The sequence below is a fragment of the Salvelinus fontinalis genome, chromosome 6 (assembly GCF_029448725.1).
Source record: "Salvelinus fontinalis isolate EN_2023a chromosome 6, ASM2944872v1, whole genome shotgun sequence".
NCBI lineage: Eukaryota > Metazoa > Chordata > Actinopteri > Salmoniformes > Salmonidae > Salvelinus > Salvelinus fontinalis.
The window spans coordinates 56,057,368-56,081,453 of record NC_074670.1 but is presented as its reverse complement, the minus strand read 5'-3'; the positions used below and the strand labels follow the sequence as shown (position 1 = coordinate 56,081,453).

Sequence of the window (24,086 nt, the reverse complement as noted above, 5' to 3'; positions counted from 1 at the left end):
CAAGGGAAGCCAGCGAGCATTTGGGCTCCCTTGATAAAAAAAACTAATAAACCAATAACCATTGAGCTAAACTGAGTAATCTCAGCTGTGAATGGTCCTGCAGCATCGGGGGGGAAAAAATAGGTCAATGGAAGTCAGTTTGGATTTGGCTTCAGACCAATTACGTCACAAGCCAAACGTCATTATTGACAGAAAAAAACTTGAATTGTTGCATCTCGTTGTGTTGTTGTCCTCTGGTGGCTAGCTAGCTAAAATCATCCCTTTTCTAAATTAGCCATGGATGGAGATAGAGATTTGGACTTGTGGTTTAACTTAATTCTCTGTACTGGGCAATGATTATAACGCTGATTCTGATCCAACCATAAATTCATACATTGTGACCCTGGCCTGAGAGGATGGAAGTTCCACATGTAGCTAGATGTAGAATACTAATGTTAACTAGATGGCCTGGCGTATCGCTGCCCATGAAAAGGAAGTTAGGCTAACAAGCAACTATTTTAGCCAGGTAGCCCAGGACAACAAAAACTAAAAGTGTGTACTGTATGACATAGTCATAGACCGTTTAGGCAACATGAAGAGGATGGCATTGGCGTTTCTCTACAAGTAGCGTGAGTAAACATGTTTTCTTCTACTTGCAAACACACACAGAGAGAGAGAAATCCATACCATGCACAGCCACATCATATTTACCTTACCAAAAACGATTTAGTCCAATCAATGTATCTTTTCGTTGTCACTGGATTAGACTAAGCATAGGGGATTAGAGGATGAAATGTTGAAGTTGAAATGGTGCTGGAATAGTCGAGGCAGCTCCTGTTTTCTTTGTGACTTCTGGTAACTCTCCGTGGTTCTAAATCAATAGCTGTTTAGTAGTCCGAAAATGTCTGAAACATTACCTTGCTTGACCATGCTGTAGGTCATGTAACTTATTTGTTACATGCAACATGTTTTGTGGTCTTCACCGGACAGATTTTGCTCTCCGGTTATGTAATGAAACAAATGTGTGGTTGGATTTATTCTACCACTGTCTTGTTATTGTCTCGGCCTTAGGCCTATATATAACGGCATCAAGGCATATGAACTAATTATAGAGCAAACAACGCAATTATCACAACACATAAGTTGTAATACACCTTTATTATCCTGAATTAGCTTCCCCTGTGATTTTACCCATGCATCGCTACTGTTGCTTTACCAATCTTTTTTGCAGTATTACTTTAGTGCCTTCTTGCAAACAGGATGCATGTTTTGGAATATTTGTATTCTGAAAAGGCTTCCTTCTTTTAACTCTGTCAATTAGGTTAGTATTGTGGAGTACCTAAAATGTTGTTGATCCATCCTCAGTTTTCTCCTATCACAGCCATTAAACTCTAACTGTCACCATTTACCTCATGGTGAAATCCCTGAGCGGTTTCCTTCCTCTCCGGCAACTGAGTAAGGAAGGACGCCTGTATCTTTGTAGTGTCTGGGTGTATTGTTACACCATCCAAAGTGTAATTAATAGCATTTTACCCATCTACCAATAGGTGCCCTTCTTTGTGAGGCATTGGAAAACCTCCCTGGTCTTTGTGGTTGAATCTGTGTTTGAAATTCACTGCTCAACTGAGGGACCTTACAGATAATTGTATGTGTTGGGTTCAGAGTTGAGATAGTCATTCAAAAATCATGTTGAATGCCTAGTTAAATAAAGGTAAAAATAAAAGGGGTTGAATAATTATTAACTCAATACATTTAAGCATTTTTTCAATTTGAATGAATTTGTAAAAATGTCAAAAATATATATTTCCACTTTGACATTATGGGGTATTTTAATCCATTTTAAATTCAGGCTGTAACACAACAAAATGTGGAAAAAGTGAAGGTGTATGAATACTTTCTGAAGGTACTGTAAATAATCTAACACTGACAAATGAATTTTTATAGAAAAAACTCACCTGCAGATCTGTAACTCTTGGTGGTAGTGTTCCATGTTTAAACCCTTACCTGTAGATCTGAAACTCCCGGTGGTAGTGTTCCATGTTTAAAACCTCACCTATAGATCTGAAACTCCCGGTGGTAGTGTTCCATGTTTAAAACCTCACCTGTAGATCTGAAACTCCTGGTGGTAGTGTTTCATGTTTAAAACCTCACCTGTAGATCTGAAACTCCCGGTGGTAGTGTTCCATGTTTAAAACCTCACCTATAGATCTGAAACTCCTGGTGGTAGTGTTCCATGTTAAAAATCTCACCTGTAGATCTGTAACTCCCAGTGGTAGTGTTCCATGTTTAAAATCTCACCTGTAGATCTGAAACTCCCGGTGGTAGTGTTCCATGTTTAAAACCTCACCTGTAGATCTGTAACTCCCGGTGGTAGTGTTCCATGTTTAAAACCTCACCTGTAGATCTGAAACTCCCGGTGGTAGTGTTCCATGTTTAAAACCTCACCTGTAGATCTGAAACTCCCGGTGGTAGTGTTCCATGTTTAAAACCTCACCTGTAGATCTGTAACTCCCGGTGGTAGTGTTCCATGTTTAAAACCTCACCTGTAGATCTGTAACTCCTGGTGGTAGTGTTCCACATTTAAAATCATCCAGGAGTTTGACGCATTCTTTCAATCGTCTCTGGAGAGAAGTGTAATTTGAGTCAACAAGAGAATTAACAGTAGGTAGTTAGGTTTCTTCTTAATGTGTTATCTTAGAGAAGGACTAGGTAATGGCAGTTCTGGCAAATGTCAGATGGGCCGGCCCATCGTTAGCCCAGGGGGCCTGTCTAAATTGTTCATTTTTTTGCGAATAACTATAATGATTTGGCTAATTATAGGGACGTTGGGGGGGGGGGGGGGGGGGGGGGGGGGGTTCTGTTGTGTGAGAAATTCTCTTCCAAGTCCGTCCCTGTGTTATCAGATTAAATTCCAGATCTACAGTATAATCTACAGTGGACGGCATTCTCCTGTTGCCACAGTTCAAGTCTCATATTCAATCAGAAAGTCAGTGAAAGGCCACATTTTTTGTATCTCTTACAAAAACTACAGCTGATTTACTAAAACAGTATGTGGATGGATGTTTTCAACTGTACCTTACCTCAGACACAAAGAGTGTGCCGGGGTCGATGATCGCTACAAAGTGTCTCAGCCGGCCAAGAAAGGTACTCTGGAAGCGAGAAAGAGCCTAGTTAATTATTGATGAGCTAACCATACAGTACAGCCAGACGTCTTGGCTCGTTCAGTGTAACAGTGTCTAGGTCTGCCGAATAAGTACTTTACGTGCGGCCATGGGCTCCGATAGTTCTGGCAGTGTACGATTTTTGGGGCCTTTATCGTGTAGTATGGCTGGTGTTACGAGACTATACTGACCAATAGGAACATGGCCAGCACTGTGTATGCACACAATAATATGATCATTGTGAATAGTCAGATTAATATTTATATTGTGGGGTTTTTATAAGGTTTTTGACATGCTTAACTAACTATAAGCTTGTAGGGCTTCTTATGCATTAAAGTTTGAATTGCTGACTCTTGTGAACCTGCATTTTCCATTGTTCTCACTTTTACCAGTGCTCAGGGCCTAACCATGAATATCAGCCTGAAATGTGTGTGTTAAAGAGAGCGCTGTACTGTGTGAAATGCAGTACTACTGATACATTTGTATGCAACAAATGTATCAGTAGTGTGGGCGCTGTACTATGTGGCCGAGACTGTGCTAATCTTAGAGAGACACAGGAGGGGGGTGAATCAGGAGACTGCTGACCAGACAATAACAGATAAACTATACACACGAAAAACATATGTGAGGTTCTGAGTTATGCACTATAACCCAATACTATAACAAAAGTGATTAGCAACTGTATTATATGTGATTGAATACTATAACAAACGTGATTGGATATTGATAACCTGTTGGCCTGGGCGCCTGGATGTCTGTGTGTGTGTGCTGGAAGTAACAGTTAGCTCAGATAAGAAGCTGGGAAGCTGTAGTTAGCCTTGAGCGACAATGTATACAGGTGCAGATATCTCAGACAATGTTATAAAACTGTCTGACCCCAGTCTCTGGGGTGAAGGAGCGTAATCTACACAGCAACAGCGAAAGGACACCAGAAAGCGCAAAGAAGCTGGGACCAGCTTATGTGCCAACATCAACGATAGGCTGGGTGAGTCTAAACCACGCCCAGTCTCTACTCTGACAGGCCGGCTCGGAAGCGGGAACTATCTCTGTCACGAGTATAATATATTATCTTTGTCAGAAACAAATCAGTTCTCTGTCTTATCCTGCGTGATGAAACATTGAACCCGTATATACGGAAATTGTATTTGCCATTTATTAACTTTTGAATTAAACAATTATTTTAACCAAGTTCAGGTGTGCTAGTGTTCCTATCTCAGTTTAACTTTCGCAACCCTAACAATAGTTTGATTTAAACTGTGCACGAAGAATGATTTACCTACTAATCTTGTTAACATGACATCTGAAATCAAGCTCCATGATTGGATTTTGATAAATGCACAAAATAGCCAATCAAAATAAACGTTCTACTACAGCTCCCCATGTTATTTTGGGGAATCCTTTTTGATTCCGAGTTCAGACATATAAAATGTATGTGAATTATTTCTACGATGCATCATTTCAGTCGGCTAACCTTGCAAGCCAATTGCAGAATAAAAGGGGGAAAGAGGGAGAGGACATCTTCAACGGCTACGCATGTTGTCAGTGATGCACTGAGTGCACTGTTAAAATAGAAAGACTCAAAACACCATCATTGTCTAGTAAAACCATGAAAAGTAGTGCACGTAAATGGAGATCTGGCGTTTGAATGTAAACCTAATGTATGTGTTATGAAATAGTAAATGCATTTCAAAACAGAATGGAAGTACTCTGAAACACCCAATGTGGTTCTTCAATCTGCATAATTGTGCTTTTAAGAGAGTTGTGAAAACCCTTTTGGTGATTCTGTGTATTCTGTGTATACCCCGAGTGGCGCAATAGTCTAAGGCACTGCATCTCAGTGCCTTAGGCGTCACTACAGTCCCTGGTTCGAATTCAGGCTGTATCACATCCGGCCATGACTGGGAGTCCCATTGGGCTGCGCACAATTGGCCAGCGTCGTTGTAGACCGTCATTGTAAATAAGAAGTTGTTCTTAACTGACTTGCCTAGTTAAATAAAAAGGTAAACAATACAAATAAAGTAAAAAGGCAGCATCAAAACACAAAAACAATGGTTTTGGCAGACTGTCTCCCATACAATCAAAATGTTTTTAATGGTTTTTATAACATAACTATTGATTGATGATGATTTTCAGTCAATATTTTGATCAACATTTTAAAGAATAATTTAAAATTTTGACACTAATTATAGGCTACAGTTGCTAGGCCCGTGAGATTATAAATAATGGTACAATCAAGACGTTTTGAACTATGGAAGATATAGCAGTAACGTGAACGTGTGTAAAGTGGGCAGTCATGTGAGAAGGTCAAATCAAATTTGATTTGGATTTGATTTGTTGTTTATTCCCTGCTCTTTTACAGTGTTTATAAACTCATCAGCAATTCCAAAAGGTCAAGTGTACAGCATTATGCTCAAACAAAGGACACAAGAAAATATATTTTTGTGAGAACAAAAATTACAATGTTTCTCCAGGATAATAATTACAAAACATGATTTTGACACTTCAAGTGCTTTATCTTTTCAGATTACCAAAATTACATAGCATTAACAGGTCTTTCACATTTTTATATTGATAAAGTAAGACAGTTCAAAGATTTGTAAGGTATTTATCATATTAATATTCTTAAAAATCTACAGAAATATGGTATTATTTCTGACATTCATTGGGGGGAAAAAATACTGCTAATGTCAGCAGTAGCAGACATACAAAACTTCAGTCCAGGGATCAATGCGATCCACTAGTCATCCATTACGTTAAGGTTTCGTCTCCTTTAAGGTGGTGACAGCTCAGTCGTCACTAGTTTTAGTTTTACAAAGCACTTCATTTTTAACAGTGTGGGTGGGTCCAAGAAGGACAAAATTCAAACCACCCGATACTTTACTTTATTGAATACCATTAATGTTGCATAGTCACATCTTCAATAATCCGGTCCCACTCTAAAGATCACTTTTAAGGCTCAAGGAAGCCTTCATAAACCCTTTAATAAGGCCTACAGTGAGGGGGGAAAGTATTTTATCCCCTGATGATTTTGTACGTTTGCCCATTGACAAAGAAATGATCAGTCTATAATTTTAATGGTAGGTTTATTTGAACAGTGAGAGACAGAATAACAACAAAGAAATCCTGAAAAACACGTCAAAAATGTTATAAATTGATTTGCATTTTAATGAGGGAAATAAGTATTTGACCCCTCTGCAAAACATGACTTAGTACTTGGTGGCAAAACCCTTGTTGGCAATCACAGAGGTCAGACGTTTCTTGTAGTTGGCCACCAGGTTTGCACACATCTCAGGAGGGATATTGTTCCACTCCTCTTTGCAGATCTTCTCCAAGTCATTAAGGTTGAGGCTGAAGTTTGGCAACTCGAACCTTCAGCTCCCTCCACAGATTTTCTATTGGATTAAGGTCTGGAGACTGGCTAGGCCACTCCAGGACCTTAATGTGCTTCTTCTTGAGCCACTCCATTGTTGCCTTGGCCGTGTGTTTTGGGTCATTGTCATGCTGGAATACCCATCCACGACCCATTTTCAATGCCCTGGCTGAGGGAAGGAGGTTCTCACCCAAGATTTGACGGTACATGGCCCCGTCCATCGTCCCTTTGATGCGGTGAAGTTGTCCTGTCCCCTTAGCAGAAAAACACCCCCAAAGCATAATGTTTCCACCTCCATGTTTGACGGTGGGGATGGTGTTCTTGGGGTCATAGGCAGCATTCCTCCTCCTCCAAACACCGCAAGTTGAGTTGATGCCAAAGAGCTCCATTTTGGTCTCATCTGACAACAACCCTTTCACCCAGTTGTCCTCTGAATCATTCAGATGTTCATTGGCAAACTTCAGACGGGCATGTTTATGAGCTTTCTTGAGCAGGGGGACCTTGCAGGCGCTACAGGATTTCAGTCCTTCGTGGCGTAGTGTGTTACCAATTGTTTTCTTGGTGACTATGGTCCCAGCTGCCTTGAGATCATTGACAAGATCCTCCTGTGTAGTTCTGGGCTGATTCCTCACCGTTCTCATGATTATTGTAACTCCACGAGGTGAGATCTTGCATGGAGCCCCAGGCCGAGGGAGATTGACAGTTCTTTTGTGTTTCTTCCATTTGCGAATAATCGCACCAACTGTTGTCACCTTCTCACCAAGCTGCTTGGCGATGGTCTTGTAGCCCATTCCAGCCTTGTGTAGGTCTACAATCTTGTCCCTGACATCCTTGGAGAGCTCTTTGGTCTTGGCCATGGTGGAGAGTTTGGAATCAGATTGATTGATTGCTTCTGTGGACAGGTGTCTTTTATACAGGTAACAAGCTGAGATTAGGAGCACTCCCTTTAAGAGTGTGCTCCTAATCTCAGCTCGTTACCTGTATAAAAGACACCTGGGAGCCAGAAATCTTTCTGATTGAGAGGGGGTCAAATGTATTTCCCTCATTAAAATGCAAATAAATTTTTAACATTTTTGACATGCGTTATTCTGGATTTTTGGGATTTTTTGGTGTTACTCTGTCTCACTGTTCAAATAAAGCTACCATTAAAATTATAGACTGATCATTTCTTTGTCAGTGGGCAAACATACAAAATCAGCATGGGATCAAATACTTTTTTCCCCTCACTGTATATGGATGGCCCATGGCTCAGAAATCACCCAGAAAAAAATCCCATGTTATGCAAAGGGTGACAAAAGGGTTATGTCACATTATGTCACACAAGTACCAGATGTAGGGACTTTTTATAATCACCCTTTCTGTAGTATAACATTACTCATAGATGCTTTGTAAAGTCATGTAGGGCTTACGAAAACTTTATGAATGCTTTAATACATTTTAGTCATAGTCATTTAGCAGTTGCTTTTTATTAACGTGTTGTTTGTCTAAAGTGGGACCCTTAATTCAACATCAAAATACTTAACATCTCATTTCACATGACTTGATGTGGATTGAATCAAAGTGATTAACTTCTCTAAGATATGTGTAGCTTTAATGTCCCACTCTAACGTCCCACTTGGCCAAAATCCAGAAAAAAAATGTATCACGCCAAATTCAAATATATTACTATAAAAAAATCAATCTTTCATGAAATCACACATGAAAGACACCAAATTAAAGCTACACATGTTGTGAATCCAGCCAACATGTCTCATTTCAAAAAGGATTTACGGGGAAAGCACACCAAACAATTATTTTTGCTCAGTACATAGCCACAGAAAAACACAGCTATTTTCCCAGCAAAATATAGTAGTAACAAAAAGCAGAAATAGAGATAAAATTAATCACTAACCTTTGAACATCTTCATCAGATGAAACTCATAAGACATCATGTTACACAGTACATTTATGTTTTGTTCGATAATGTGCATATTTATATCCACAAATCTCAGTTGCGCCATGGCGCCATGTTCAGAAATGCCTCCAAAATATCCAGAGTAATTACAGAGAGCCACGTCAAATAACAGAAATACTCATCATAAACTTTGATGAAAGATACATGTTTTACATAGAATTAAAGATACATGTGTTCTTAATGCAACCGCTGTGTCAGATTTAAAAAAGAAACTTTATGTAAAAAGCACACCATGCAATAATCTGAGACGGCGCTCAGATTTAACAACATTTCATACGAAATTACATCATAAATATTCCCTTACCTTTGATTATCTGCATCAGAAGATAGTTCCTAGTTCCACAATAAATCGTTGTTTTGTTCGATAATGTCCATTACTTATGTCCAATTAGCTAATTTTGCTAGCATGTGTAGTACACATGTCCAAACGCTCGAGATGCAGGCAAACATCGGACGAAAACTTCAAAAAGTTATATTACAAGTCAAATAAACTGGTCAAACTTAGTAGAGAATCAATCTTCAGGATGTTGTTATCATATATATCCAATAACGTTCCAACCGGAGCATTCTTTTCAGTCTCTATAAGTAATGGAACGCATGACGATATCATGAGGAAAGTGTGTGACCAAGAACTGGCACTCTGCCAGATCACTGACTCAAACACCTCCCATCCGGTCCCACAACACAGCATAAGCTACATTCCACGTTCTACTGACTGTTGACATCTAGTGAAAGGCGTAGGAAGTGCAAACAGATCCATATGTTACAGGGAATTGAATAGGCGATGACTTTAACATCGACCACTCTCAGAATTCTCACTTCCTGTTTTGATTTTTTCTCAGGTTTTTGCCTGCCATATGAGTTCTGTTATACTCACAGACATCATTCAAACAGTTTTAGAAACTTCAGAGTGTTTTCTATCCAATAGTAATAATAATATGCATGCATTAGCATCTGGGACAGAGTAGGAGGCAGTTCACTATGGGCATGCAATTCATCCAAAAGTGAAAATGCTGCCCCCTTTTTCAAAGAAGTTAACCTGCTAATTGTGTAGAGTTCAGTGATTTAATGTTTAGGGGATACAAAGTAAGACAGAGCAGCTGTGTGGGTTGACTCTTAAGACACAGTGCAAGAGCTGCTAGCAAACATGCAATCTTTGGATGAGTTACTGGGAAGATTAAACAACCAACGGGACATTAAAAACTGTAACATCTTATGCTTCACGGAGTCGTGGCTGAACGACAACAATATCAACATACAGCTGGCTGGTTATACGATGTACCGGCAGGATAGAACAGCGGCATCTGGAAAAACAAAGGGCGGTGGTCTATGTCCAGGTGAAGTCGGAAGTTTACATACACTTAGGTTGGAGTCATTAAAACTAGTTTTTCCAACCACTCCATGAATTATTTGTTAAAAACTATCGTTTTGGCAAGTCGGTTAGGACAGCTACTTTGCGCATGACACAAGTAATTTTTTCAACAATTGTTTATAGACAGATTATTTCACTGTATCACAATTCCAGTGGGTCAGAAGTTTACATACATTAAGTTGACTGTGCCTTTAAACAGCTTGGAAAATTCCAGAAAATTATGTCATGGCTTTAGAAGCTTCTGATAGGCTAATTGACATAATTTGAGTCAATTGGAGGTGTACCTGTGGATGTATTTCAAGGCCTACCTTCAAACTCAATGCCTCTTTGCTTGACATCATGGGAAAAATCAAAAGAAATTAGCCAAGACCTCAGAAAAGAAATTGGAGACCTCTACACGTCTGGTTCATCCTTGGGAGCAATTTCCAAAAGCCAGAAGGTACCATGTTCATCTGTAAAAACAATAGTACACAAATATAAACACCATGGGACCACGCACCAATCATACCGCTCAGGAAGGACACGCGTTCTGTCTCCTAGAGATGAACGTACCTTGGTGCGAAAAGTGCAAATCAATATCCCAGAACAACAGCAAAAGACCTTGTGAAGATGTTGGAGGAAACAGGTACAAAATAATCTATATCCACAGTAAAACAAGTCCTATATCGACATAACCTGAAAGGCCGCTCAGCAAGGAGGAAGCCACTGCTCTAAAACTGCCATAAAAAAGCCAGACTACGGTTTGCAACTGCACATGGTGACAAAGATCATACTTTTTGGAGAAATGTCCTCTGGTCTAATGAAACAATAATAGAACTGTTTGGCCATAATAACCATCGTTATGTTTGGAGGAAAAAGGGGGAGGCTTGCAAGCCGAAGAACACCATCCCAACCGTGAAGCACGGGGGTGGCAGCATTGTGTTGTGGGGGTGCTTTGCTGCAGGAGGGACTGGTGCACTTCACAAAATAGATGGCATCATGAGGTAGGAAAATTATGTGGATATATTGAAGCAACATCTCATCACATCAGTCAGGAAGTTAAAGCTTGGTCGCAAATGGGTCTTCCAAATGGACAATGACCCCAAGCATACTTCCAAAGGTGTGGCAAAATGGCTTAAGGACAACAAAATCAAGGTATTGGAGTGGCCATCACAAAGCCCTGGGCTCAATCCTATAGAAAATGTGTGGGCAGAACTGTAAAAGCGTGTGTGAACAAAGGGGCCTAAAAACCTGACTCAGTTACACCAGCTCTGTCAGGAGGAATGGGCCAAAATTCACCCAACTTATTGTGGCCCACTGATGAAATATATCACTCTCTACTATTATTCTGGCATTTCATATTCTTAAAATAAAAGTGGCGATCCTAACTGACCTAAGACATGGAATTTTTACCAGGATTAAATGTCAGGAATTGTGAAAAACTGAGTTTAAATGTACTTGGCTAAGGTGTATGTAAACATCCGACTTCAACTGTATTTTTGTAAACAACAGCTGTTGCACGATATCTAAGGCAGTCTCGAGCTATTGCTCACCTGAGATAGAGTTTCTCATGACAAGCTGCAGACCACACTACCTACCGAGAGAGTTTTCATCTATATTCTTTGTAGCTGTTTACATACCACCACAGTCAGAGGCTGGCACTAAGACAGCATTTAATGAGCTGTATTCCGCCATAAGCAAACAAGAAAACGCTCACCCAGAGGCGGTGCTCCTAGTAGCCGGGGACTTTAATGCAGGGAAACTTAAATCAGCTTTACCAAATTTCTATCAGCATGTTAAATGTGCAACCAGAGGGAAAATAACTCTGGACCACCTATACTCCACACATAGAGATACATACAAAGCTCTCCCTCGCCCTCCATTTGGCAAATCTGACCATAATTCCATCCTCATGATTCTTGCTTACAAGCAACAATTACAGCACGAAGCACAAGTGACTAGATGCTAAGCTACAGATCGTGGACTTCAGGAAACAGCAGAGGGAGCACCCCTTATCCACATCGATGGGACAGTAGTGGAGAAGGTGGAAAGTTTTAAGTTCCTCGGCATACACATTACAGACAAACTGAAATGGTTCACCCACACAGACAGCAAGGTGAAGAACGCGCAACAGCGCCTCTTGAACCTCAGGAGGTTGAATAAATTTGGCTTGTCACCAAAAACACTCACAAACTTTTACAGATCTTTTACAGACTTTTACAGATCGAGAGCATCCTGTCGGGCTGTATCACCGCCTGGTACGGCAACTGCTCTGCCCACAACCGTAAGGCTCTCCAGAGGGTAGTGAGGTCTGCACAACGCATCACCGGGGGCAAACTACCTGCCCTCCAGGACACCTACACCACCCGATGTCACAGGAAGGTCAAAAAGATCATCAAGGACAACAACCACCCGAGCCACTGCCTGTTCACCCCGAATTCATCCAGAAGGCGAGGTCAGTACAGGTGCATCAAAGCTGGGACCGAGAGACTGAAAAACATCTTCTATCTGGCCATCAGACTGTTAACCAGCCATCACTAACGTTGAGAGGCTGCTGCCAACATACTGACTCAAATCTCTAGCCACTTTAATAATAAAACATTGGATGTAATAAAAGTATCACTAGTCACTTTAAACAATGCCACTTTATATAATGTTTACATACCCTACATTACTCATCTCATATGTATATACACTGTACTCTATACCATCTACTGCATCTTGCCTATGCCGTTCGGCCATCGCTCATCCATATATTTATATGTATATATTCTTATTCATTCCTTTACACTTGTGTGTATAAGGTAGTGGTTGTGAAATTGTTAGATATTACTGCTAGGTCGGAATTAGAAGCACAAGAATTTTGCTACGCTCACATTAACATCTGCTAACCATGTGTATGTCACCAATAAAATTTGATTTGATTTGATACAGGACTGTTTTTCTAGCACAGACTGGAACATGTTCCGGGATTCCTCCAATGGCATTGAGGAGTACACCACATCTGTCATTGGCTTCATCAGTAAGTACATCGATGACGTCGTCCCCAAAGTGACTGTACGTACATACCCCAACCAGAAGCCATGTATTACAGGCAGCATCCACACTGAGCTAAAGGCTAGAGCTTCCGCTTTCAAAGAGCGGGACTCTAACCCGGAAGCTTATAAGAAATCCCCCTATGCCCTCCAACGAACCATCAAACAGGCAAAGTTCCAATATAGGACTAAGATCGAATCACCGGCTCTGACGCTCGTCGGATGTGACAGGGCCTGCAAACCATTACAGACTACAAAGGGAAGCACAGCCGAGAGCTGCCCAGTGACACGAGCCTACCGGGCGAGCTAAACTGCTTCTATGCTTGCGTTGAGGCAAATAACACTGAAACGTGCATGAGAGCACCAGCTGTACCGGAAGACTGTGATCACACTCTCCGCAGCCAATGTGATTAAGACCTTTAAACGGGTCAACATTCACAAGGCCGCAGGGCTAGACGGATTACAGGGACGTGTACTGCGAGCATGCGCTGACCAACTAGCAAGTGTCTTCACTGACATTTTCAACCTCTCCGAGTCTGTAATACCAACATGTTTTAAGCAGACCAGCATAGTGCCTCTGCCTAAATGACTACTGACCTGTAGCACTCACGTCTGTAGCTATGAAGTGCTTTGAAAGGCTGGTCATGGCTCACAACACCATCATCCCAGAAACCCTAGACCCACTTCAATTTGCATACCGCCCAAAAAGATCCACAGATGATGCAGTCTCTACTGCACTCCACACTGAACTTTCCCACCTGGACAAAAGGAACACCTATGTGAGAATGCTATTCATTGACTACAGCTTAGCGTTCAACACCATAGTGCCCTCAAACTCATCACTAAGCGAAGGAGCCTTGGACTAAACACCTCTCTCTGCAACTGGATCCTGGACTTCCTGACACATCCACCCCTCTGATCCTCACCACAGGGGCCCCTCAAGGATGTGTGCTCAGCCCCCTCCCGTACTCCCTGTTCACTCATGACTGCATGGCCAGGCACGACTCCAACAACATTATTCAATTTGCCGATGACACAACAGTGATAGGCCTGATCACCGACTTCAACGAGACAGCCTATAGGGAGGAGGTCAGAGACCTGGCCGTGTGGTGCCAGGACAACAACCTCTCCCTCAACGTGATCAAGACAAAGGAGATGATTCTGGATTACAGGAAAGGAGGACCGAGCACGCCCCCATTCTCATCGACGGGGCTACAGTGGAGCAGGTTGAGAGCTTCAAGTTCCTTGGGGTCCACTAACAAATTAACATGGCCCAAGCACACCATGACAGTCGTGAAACGGGCACGACAAAACCTATTCCCCCTCAGGAGACTGAAAATATTTGGCATGGGTCCTTAGATCCTCAAAAAGGTTCTACAGCTGCACCATCAAGAGCATCCTGACTGGTTGCATCACTGCCTGGTAGTCAACTGCTCGGCCTCCGACCGCAAGGCACTACAGAGGGTAGTGCGAACGGCCCAGTACATCACTGGGGCCAAGCTTACTGCCACCCAGGACCTCTATACCAGGTGGTGTCAGAGGAAGGCCCTAAAAATTGTCAAAGACTCCAGCCACTCTAGTCATAGACTCTTCTCTCTGCTACCACAAGGCAAGCGGTCCTGGAGCACCAAGTCTAGGTTCATTAGGCTTCGAAACAGCTTCTACCCCCAAGCCATAAGACTCCTGAACATCTGGTCAAATGGCTACCCAGACTATTTGCATTGCCCCCCCTACGAGGGGCTCGTAAGTAAGCATTTCACTGTAAGTTTGTGCTTGGCGCATGTGACTAATAAAATTTGATTTGAGGAGCACTTGAGCATATTTTCTTCACCGCAGTCAGAATTGTCATTACTTGGTGGTGAAGCATATCACTTTTGAGGTCCCCTTACTAGAGGGGCCTGGCTGAACATTGTGTGCCAACAGTTTGAAAAGGCCTGATGGCAGTGCATGCCAAGAGTCTTTTGGCAACCAGATGGACTGAAACATTTCAGCTTCAGTCAGATGCCTTCGAGCCATTTATCACTTACAGAGGGCAGGTGACGAAAGGCAAGAGAGGAGTGCTAATTTCTCCATCTTCATTATCTTTCCTACATTCAGTTTTAATTTAAAACACGCTCCTCAACCTCTCATGACATGTAATTGTGAAGAACGTAGTAGCTACCATTCTGTAAATCTGTGTATCCTTTCATTATTCAGTGTCCTCACAGCCCCTAGACTGTATAATGTCCTCACTGCCCATAGACGGTATAATGTCCTCACTGCCCATAGACGGTATAATGTCCTCACTGCCCATAGACGGTATAATGTCCTCACTGCCCATAGACGGTATAATGTCCTCACTGCCCATAGACGGTATAATGTCCTCACTGCCCATAGACGGTATAATGTCCTCACTGCCCATAGACGGTATAATGTCCTCACTGCCCATAGACGGTATAATGTCCTCACTGCCCATAGACGGTATAATGTCCTCACTGCCCATAGACGGTATAATGTCCTCACTGCCCATAGACGGTATAATGTCCTCACTGCCCATAGACGGTATAATGTCCTCACTGCCCATAGACGGTATAATGTCCTCACTGCCCATAGACGGTATAATGTCCTCACTGCCCATAGACGGTATAATGTCCTCACTGCCCATAGACGGTATAATGTCCTCACTGCCCATAGACGGTATAATGTCCTCACTGCCCATAGACGGTATAATGTCCTCACTGCCCATAGACGGTATAATGTCCTCACTGCCCATAGACGGTATAATGTCCTCACTGCCCATAGACGGTATAATGTCCTCACTGCCCATAGACGGTATAATGTCCTCACTGCCCATAGACGGTATAATGTCCTCACTGCCCATAGACGGTATAATGTCCTCACTGCCCATAGACGGTATAATGTCCTCACTGCCCATAGACGGTATAATGTCCTCACTGCCCATAGACTGTATAATGTCCTCACTGCCCATAGACTGTATAATGTCCTCACTGCCCATAGACTGTATAATGTCCTCACTGCCCATAGACAGTATAATGTCCTCACTGCCCATAGACAGTATAATGTCCTCACTGCCCATAGACTGTATAATGTCCTCACTGCCCATAGACGGTATAATGTCCTCACTGCCCATAGACGGTATAATGTCCTCACTGCCCATAGACGGTATAATGTCCTCACTGCCCATAGACGGTATAATGTCCTCACTGCCCATAGACGGTATAATGTCCTCACTGCCCATAGACGGTATAATGTCCTCACTGCCCATAGACGGTATAATGTCCTCACTGCCCATAGACTGTATAATGTCCTCACTGCCCATAGACTGTATAATGTCCTCACTGCCCATAGACTGTATAATGTCCTCACTGCCCATAGACGGTATAATGTCCTCACTGCCCATAGACTGTATAATGTCCTCACTGCCCATAGACGGTATAATGTCCTCACTGCCCATAGACGGTATAATGTCCTCACTGCCCATAGACGGTATAATGTCCTCACTGCCCATAGACTGTATAATGTCCTCACTGCCCATAGACTGTATAATGTCCTCACTGCCCATAGACTGTATAATGTCCTCACTGCCCATAGACTGTATAATGTCCTCACTGCCCATAGACGGTATAATGTCCTCACTGCCCATAGACGGTATAATGTCCTCACTGCCCATAGACTGTATAATGTCCTCACTGCCCATAGACTGTATAATGTCCTCACTGCCCATAGACAGTATAATGTCCTCACTGCCCATAGACAGTATAATGTCCTCACTGCCCATAGACTGTATAATGTCCTCACTGCCCATATGTGTAGCTCTGTTTTGTATGGCTGGGTGAAGAGAACAGGCTCCATGTGAGAAGACCGATTTAATTATGCATGTGCTTCAGCTCACCAGAGAATACAAAACACAGCTAGCAGAGATGTGTCACGTGCAGCTGCAATAAGAGAGACAGGGAGATTTATGCTGATTCACGAGATGGCCTAATTGTAACTGCTTTGATGCAATAAACTGAAAATGTTACTGTATATTACTGTGCTGAAGGTTTTTGGGGCACAAAAAAAGGTGGATGTTCTATTTGTGAAACAATGAAACTGTCCCTCGCCCACTGATAAATGCAGTGTTTGACATATGAATGGATGCTTGTAATGACGAAATTCCAAATTTTGAAATGCAGGATGACTCAATGATTTTTGGAACAATTCACATGAACAAAATTGTTTGTGTTTTGCAATTGCATCAGAGGTTGCAAAATGGAAGTCTAAATAGACTGTTATTAAGCCTCTTGGCGCTGAGAAGAGACTACTTGGTACCATGCAATATCCTGATGAAAATTACTATCATCAGTTATCTGTGAGGGATTGGGTTGGTTCCAAGAGAAGGCGCAAGTGTCCCTTATTGATTGTCTTCTTGTTATTCCACCTCCATGCATTTTGATGAGAAATGTCTATAAAATATATAAAAAGGCAATAAAGATGGCCAGACAATAACAATAATAAGACTCTCTTTGGACTTTGTGCTTTACTATTTCAGCAGGTAAATAATTTCCTTATAACATAATATTGCATTCACAGCTGTTTTAATATAGGCTAGCCTCGAACACTGAATTCCACTATACAAGGCCAATTACAAGTGAGGTTACAGACCTTTTAATCTCATTAATTGCCAGCGGTCGTGAACGGTTTCCAAAAACAGAGTTGCAATTTGAGCCAACGTGAAGGTCACATTATCGGTCTAGTTGACCACTGCAAGTGCATAATCAATTCACAGGACGGACATTTTAACGCATATGCTAAAGAGAAGGACAGACAGAAATTACAATATGAGATAACCCAGACTCTTAGGAGCTTCACTCTCTGATTTAGCCAACAGTTTGGAAGATGCATAATATTCTACAAAAATCAGAAATTAAAGTGTTTTTCGCTAAACTTATTTAAAATGGGTGGAAGCGGGAAAAAATGATTTAGGAAAATGAAGAGCCTTCTAATACTGAACAAAAATATAAACACAACATGTAAAGTGTTGGTCCCATGTTTTATGAGCTAAAATAAAAGATCCCAGAAATGTTCCATATGCACAAAAAGCTTGTTTCTCTCAAATTGTGCACACATTTGTTTAAATCCCTGTTAGTGAGCATTTATTATTTGCCAAGATAATCCATCCATCTGACAGGTGTGGAATATCAAGAAGCTGATTAAACAGAATGATTATTACATGGGTGCACCTTGTGCTGGGGACAATAACAGGTCACTCTAAAATGTGCAGTTTTGTCACACAACACAATACCAAAGATGTCTCAGGTTGAGAGAGCGTGCAATTGACATTCTGACTGCAGGAATGTCCACCAGAGCTGTTGCCAGAGAATTTTACATTCATTTCTCTACCATAAGCCACCTCCAACCTCTTGGGGTTATGGTATGAGCAGGCAGGCATAAGCTACAGGCAACGAACACAATTGTATTTTATCGACAGCAATTTGAATGCACAGAGATACTGTGACAAGATCCTGAAGCCCATTTTTTTTTTAACCTATTTGTGACCAACAGATGCATATTTGTATTTCTAATCGTGTGAAATCCATATATTAGGGCCTAATTTATTATTTCAATTGACTGATTTCCTTATATGAACTGTAAAATCTTAGAAATTGTTGCATTGATATTTTTGTTCAGTGTACATAAGCTACATTCTTAATCGTCACTTTTTATCCCTCTTGAAAGTTTGAGTTTGTGCTAGACATAAAACTGCACAAATGTAGAAATCTATTCCGGATGTCACATAAGAAGTAAGAATAAAGCTATTCTATTTTGGCTGTTCTATTCTATATTAGGTGCAGTCTACTAAGGTTTAATAAATGCTGGGCGCACATGCGCAATAGGTTAATTCAGGACAGAGATTGTAGTTTGTATGCCCTGATATCAGGAGCTGGCTGCGAAAAGTTTGATTAAACAATTCAGAGACAGAAACGAATAGATCAGATGACAAATATTTAAGGAAAGCGAATTGATATACAATCCCTTAAATCAGCTGTAACTGTCAATAGTAAAACAAAACTTAAAATAATTGAGTGAACCTGAATCCTGAAATCAAATGTTGAAGTCGCTTGCAGACAGAGCAGACAGACTCCTCCTCCCTCCCTATAATTATTATGGCCATAGGATGTCCCAGACTGGTCTCATAGACTAGATGTAACATAGTAAACATAAATCCAGGACACTCAAATTAGTATGATATGTTTGGTATGGTTACACAAGATAGAAGGTTACTTATGGCAAAAATGAAAGGAGGGTGGATGGTCAAGTTGGATGGGTGGGCGTATAAGGTGAACATCTAGCAACCCAAAGGTTGCGTGTTCGAATCTCATCATGTACGACTTTAGCAACTTTGAAACTATTTAGCACGTCAGCTAACCCTTCACCTAACCCTTTTAGCTAACCCTTCCACTGATCCTTTAACCTAACAGCTAACCTTAACACCTGACCCTTAGAGCTAGCTAACGTTAACCACAACAAATTGTAATTTGTAACATATCATAAATTTTTCAAATTCATAACATGCTGTACTTTATGCAAATGTGTAACATATTGTACAAATTGTAATTCGTAACATATCATACAAAATGGATGATGGACATCCACAAATTAATACATACCATAAAGTACCACAGTACCAGTCATAATACCCATAAAACCTAGCAGTCAAACAAGGAAATGATAGTTTTGATAACCGTGTGAAACTCCCTAGAGAACAAGGTGACTTATCAATATATTCTCCTGTATTTAACCCCTCAAAATGAAATTCTAATTAGCTGCTGATGTGGCTATCATAAAGAAAATACTAATGCCATGATCTGGACTAGACTGCCGAATTGGGGCAATGGTAAGAATCTCTGGATTAACTATATAATGTTAGCTAAATTTAGTAATGAATAAGTTGGTTACATTTCTTTAAATTGACAATTCTGTTAACTGTCTTGTGCAAGTTTTAAATTGACACAATACCTCTTAGCAAAGGTGTCAACTTGAGATGATATGCAGGAGCTTGCCGGGATTTGTAGTCTTGCATGATGTCTACTTTGATACTAATTAGCATTTTCAAATTTCAGAATAAATAGACCCGAATATATTGATAAATCACCTTGTCCGAGAGAGATTTACATGGTTATCAAAACTTCACAGGGGTAAGCCTGCACAAAATGGGTATTATGACACCTCCACTGTGGGGCTCTATGAAACAGCTTACTAAAATAAGTTTCTCGGATATACGTACAGAATAATACGAAATGCTCTGAGAACACGTTGGATGTCCGCAAAGCATTGATGAAGAAGCTTCAGTATCTAGCTACACTGGGGCGGCCAACCCTGCTATCAACCCCGAAACACATCCTCGCTACTTGTTAATTCCAAGAAAGTAGCATACTTTCATGCATTTACACAGAGCATAAAGATAAATTGCACTACAAAGACAAAACATTTTTTCGAGCGGACACCAGAGGCAACTTTCGCTACAAAGTCAAAAGCTGCGAGCATAACGATGCAGGAACAGGTCGGAGATCTGCAAAAATGTTGTGTTTTGCACCCTTTTCAGAGATAACAATGTGATTAGTAAAAAAAAAAAAAATCCTTTACCTGATCATATCGAGGTCTTCCAAGCTGGAACGCAGGACAGGCTGCATATTGCGCCATGACAGCGAATCAGTTTATTTATTAATGAAGTGAATCATGAAACTGGATTTTTAAGTAGTCAACTAGCTATACTCCCAGTGAAACGGTTGTCACTAGTTACTACAACCACAAAGTCATAAACCCCGCCTATTTCTACAAATTCTCTTCTTAAAATGGGATTTTAAACCTAAACTTAACCACACTGCTAACCTTATGCCTAACCTTCAATTAAGACCAAAAGCTATTTTTTGTTTTCATTCGTTTTTACAATATAGTACTTTGTGACTGTGGAAACCCAGTGAAACGAGTGAAGCGATGAATCGCGATGTTACATGGGAGGTGTAGTTTCTGTCATGTCGCGTTACACAGCGAAAGTCATTCACGATGACTACACATCCCAAAGGACTGATCAGCTGAGGGGTTGCATAATGGTTCTTGTGGTGTGGTCATTCATATATGTTGCATAGATTCTCAGAGGAACCCCGTTGACCCAATTTTACTTGCACAGTGTTGCACTGTCTGTACCACAGGAGGTTGGTGGCACCTTAATTGGGGAGGACTGGCTTGTGGTAATTGCTGGAGCAGAATCAGTGGAATGGTGTCAAATACATCAAACACATGGTTTCAATGTATTTGATGCCATTCCATTCCCTCCTTTCCGGCCATTATTATGTGATGTCCTCCCCTCAAGATACTCCTGTGGCTACACGATTTAGCGACACAATGAGCCTATGAGCCTAGGAGATGGCAGAACACAGCATTATTCACAACACCCAATGGCATTCTTGTAATGAACGTGCTTGTGTAAAGGACCTCACGCTGCATGCTTAGCCAGTACCACTTCCTTGTGATTCGGCTCATACCTGGCGTGAAGCTGATCAAACAATGTTTGAAAAGGGTCCAAATCCAAATGCTGTAGGCTTACTGTACAGTAGGTTAGGGGTACCTCTATTCTGATTTAAGTTTTGCCAGAAATGTTTGACTTAAACCTTTGAGCTTCTGTAATGTCGAAATTTGAATCAAGCCTTGTTATAAAGTTACTAAAAAGACAAGCCATGCATTTTTACATTGGAAAGCTACTCATTCAAAGCTACTTATTCAATGTGTAAACTGATACTAACCTGATATTAGATCATGTGTAACCTTTTATTATTCAGCTGTTCACATCTAAGTAGCTTTTATACTGTGAGACATACATCAATTCAAATCAAACTTTATCTGTCACATGCGCCGAATACAAACAATGCAGTTCAAGAAAGAGTTAAGAAAATATTTACCAAATAAACGAAAGTAAACAATTATAAAAAGTAACACAATAAAATAATAGTAGCAGCAGTGTAAAAACAAATGGGGGTGGGGGGGGTCAATGTAAATAGTCAGGGTGGCCATTTGATTAATTGTTCGGCAGTCTTATGGCTTGGGGATAGAAGCTGTTAAGGAGCCTTTTGGTCCTAGACTTGGTGCTCCAGTAGCGTTTGCTGTGCGGTAGCAGAGAGAACAGTCAATGACTGGGTGACTGGAGTCTTTAACAATTTTTGGGGGCTTTCCTCTGACACCACCTGGTATAGAGCTTCAGGATGGTAGTAAGATTGGCCCCAGTGATGTACTGGGGCCTACGCACTACCCTCTATAGCGCCTTACGGTCAAATGCAAAGCAGTTGCCATATCAGGTGGTGATGCAACCGTTCCGGATGCTCTCGATGGTGCAGCTGTAGAACTTTTTGAGGATCTGGGGACCCATGCCAAATCTTTTCAGTCTTCCGAGGGGGAAAAGGTGCTGTTGTGCCCTCTTCACGACTGTCTTGGTGTGTTTGAACCATGATAGTTCGTTGGTGATGTGGACACCAAGGAACTTGAAACTCTCGACCCGCTCCACTACAGCCTTGTCGATGTTAATGGTGGCCTGTTCGGCCTGCCTTTCCTGTTGTCCACGATCTGCTCCTTTGTCTTGCTCACATTAAAGGAGAGGCTGTTGATCTGGCACCATACTGCCAGGTCTCTGACCTCCTCCCTATAGGCTGTCTTATCGTTGTTGGTAATCAGGCTTACCACTGTTGTGTCGTCAGCAAACTTCATGATGGTGTTGGAGTCGTGTTTGGCCATGCAGTCGTGCGTGGGTGAACATGGGGGGACCGGAAGGGACCAAGCCCGCACCCCTCAGGGGCCCCAGTGTTGAGGATCAGCGTGGCAGACGTGTTATTGCCTACCCTTACCACCTGGGGAGGCCCGTCAGGAAATCCAGGAACCAGTTGCAGAGGAAGGTGTTTAGTCCCAGGGTCCTTAGCTTAGTGATGACCTTTGTGGGCATTATGGTGTTGAACGCTGAGCTGTAGTCAATGAATAGCATTCTCACATACAGTGGGGCAAAAAAGTATTTAGTCAGCCATCAATTGTGCAAGTTCTCCCACTTAAAAAGATGAGAGAGGCCTGTAATTTTCATCATAGGTACACTTCAACTATGACGGACAAAATGAGAAAAGAAATTCCAGAAAATCACATTGTAGGATTTTTATTTATTTATTTGCAGACAAAATTTCTCATTTTGTCTGTCATAGTTGAAGTGTACCTATGATGAAAATTACAGGCCTCTCTCATCTTTTTAAGTGGGAGAACTTGCACAATTGGTGGCTGACTAAATACTTTTTTGCCCCACTGTAGGTGTTCCTTTTGTCCAGGTGGGAAAGGACAGTATGGAGTGCGATTGAGATTGCGTCATCTGTGGGTCTTTTGGGACGGTATGCAAATTGAAGTGGGTCTAGGGTATCCAGGATGATGCTGTTGATGTGAGCCATGACCAGCCTTTCAAAGCACTTCATGGCTACCAGCATGAGTGCTACGGGGCGGTAATCATTTAGGCAGGTTACCTTCGCTTCCTTGGGCACAGGGACTATGCTGGTCTGCTTGAAACATGTAGGTATTAGACTCGGTCAGGGAGAGGTTGAAAATGTGAGTGAAGACACTTGCCAGTTGGTCCGCGCATGCTATGAGTACACGTCCTGGTAATCAGTCTGGCCACGCGGATTTGTGAATGTTGACCTGTTTAAAGGTCTTGCTCACATCGGCTACTGAGAGCGTTATCACACAGTCGTCCGGAACAGCTGGCGCTCTCATGCATGCTTCAGTGTTGCTTGCCTCGAAGCGAGCATAAAAGGCATTTAGCTCGTCCAGTAGGCTCTCGTCACTGGACAGCTCACGGCTGGGTTTCACTTTGTAGTCCGTAATAGTTTTTATAGCCCTGCCACATCCAACGAACATCAGAGCCGGTGCAGTAGGATTCAATCTTAATCCTGTATTGACGCTTTGCCTGTCTGATGGTTCGTTTGAGGTAGTGGGATTTCTTATAAGCGTCCGGATTAGTGTCCCACTCCTTGAAAGCGGCAGCTCTAGACTTTAGCTCGATGCAGATGTTGCCTGTAATCCATGGCTTCTGCTTGGGATATGTATATACGGTCACTGTGGGGACGACGTTGTCGATGCACTTATTGATGAAGTCGATGACTATACTCCTCAATGCCATTGGATGAATCCCGGAACATATTCCAGTCTGTGCTAGCAAAACAGTCCTGTAGTGTAG

The 24,086-nt window shown here is 41.7% G+C and overlaps 1 protein-coding gene across 5 annotated transcripts in view; it reads right to left on the bottom strand.

The window, feature by feature from the left end:
* LOC129858177 (sideroflexin-5-like) overlaps positions 1–20,751 on the bottom strand; it is a 42,351-nt gene extending 21,600 nt beyond the window's left edge. The window contains exons 1-3 of one of the 5 annotated variants that reach the window (XM_055927205.1): positions 20,477–20,751; positions 3,060–3,128; positions 2,523–2,600 (exon numbers count right to left, since the gene is read on the bottom strand). In XM_055927205.1, the coding sequence (XP_055783180.1) occupies positions 2,523–2,600; positions 3,060–3,128; positions 20,477–20,533 (204 nt within the window). In that variant the 5' untranslated portion in view covers positions 20,534–20,751. The other 4 variants (XM_055927200.1, XM_055927202.1, XM_055927203.1 and 1 more) reach the window with 4 other exon arrangements.
* Positions 20,752–24,086: the final 3,335 nt, after the last annotated feature.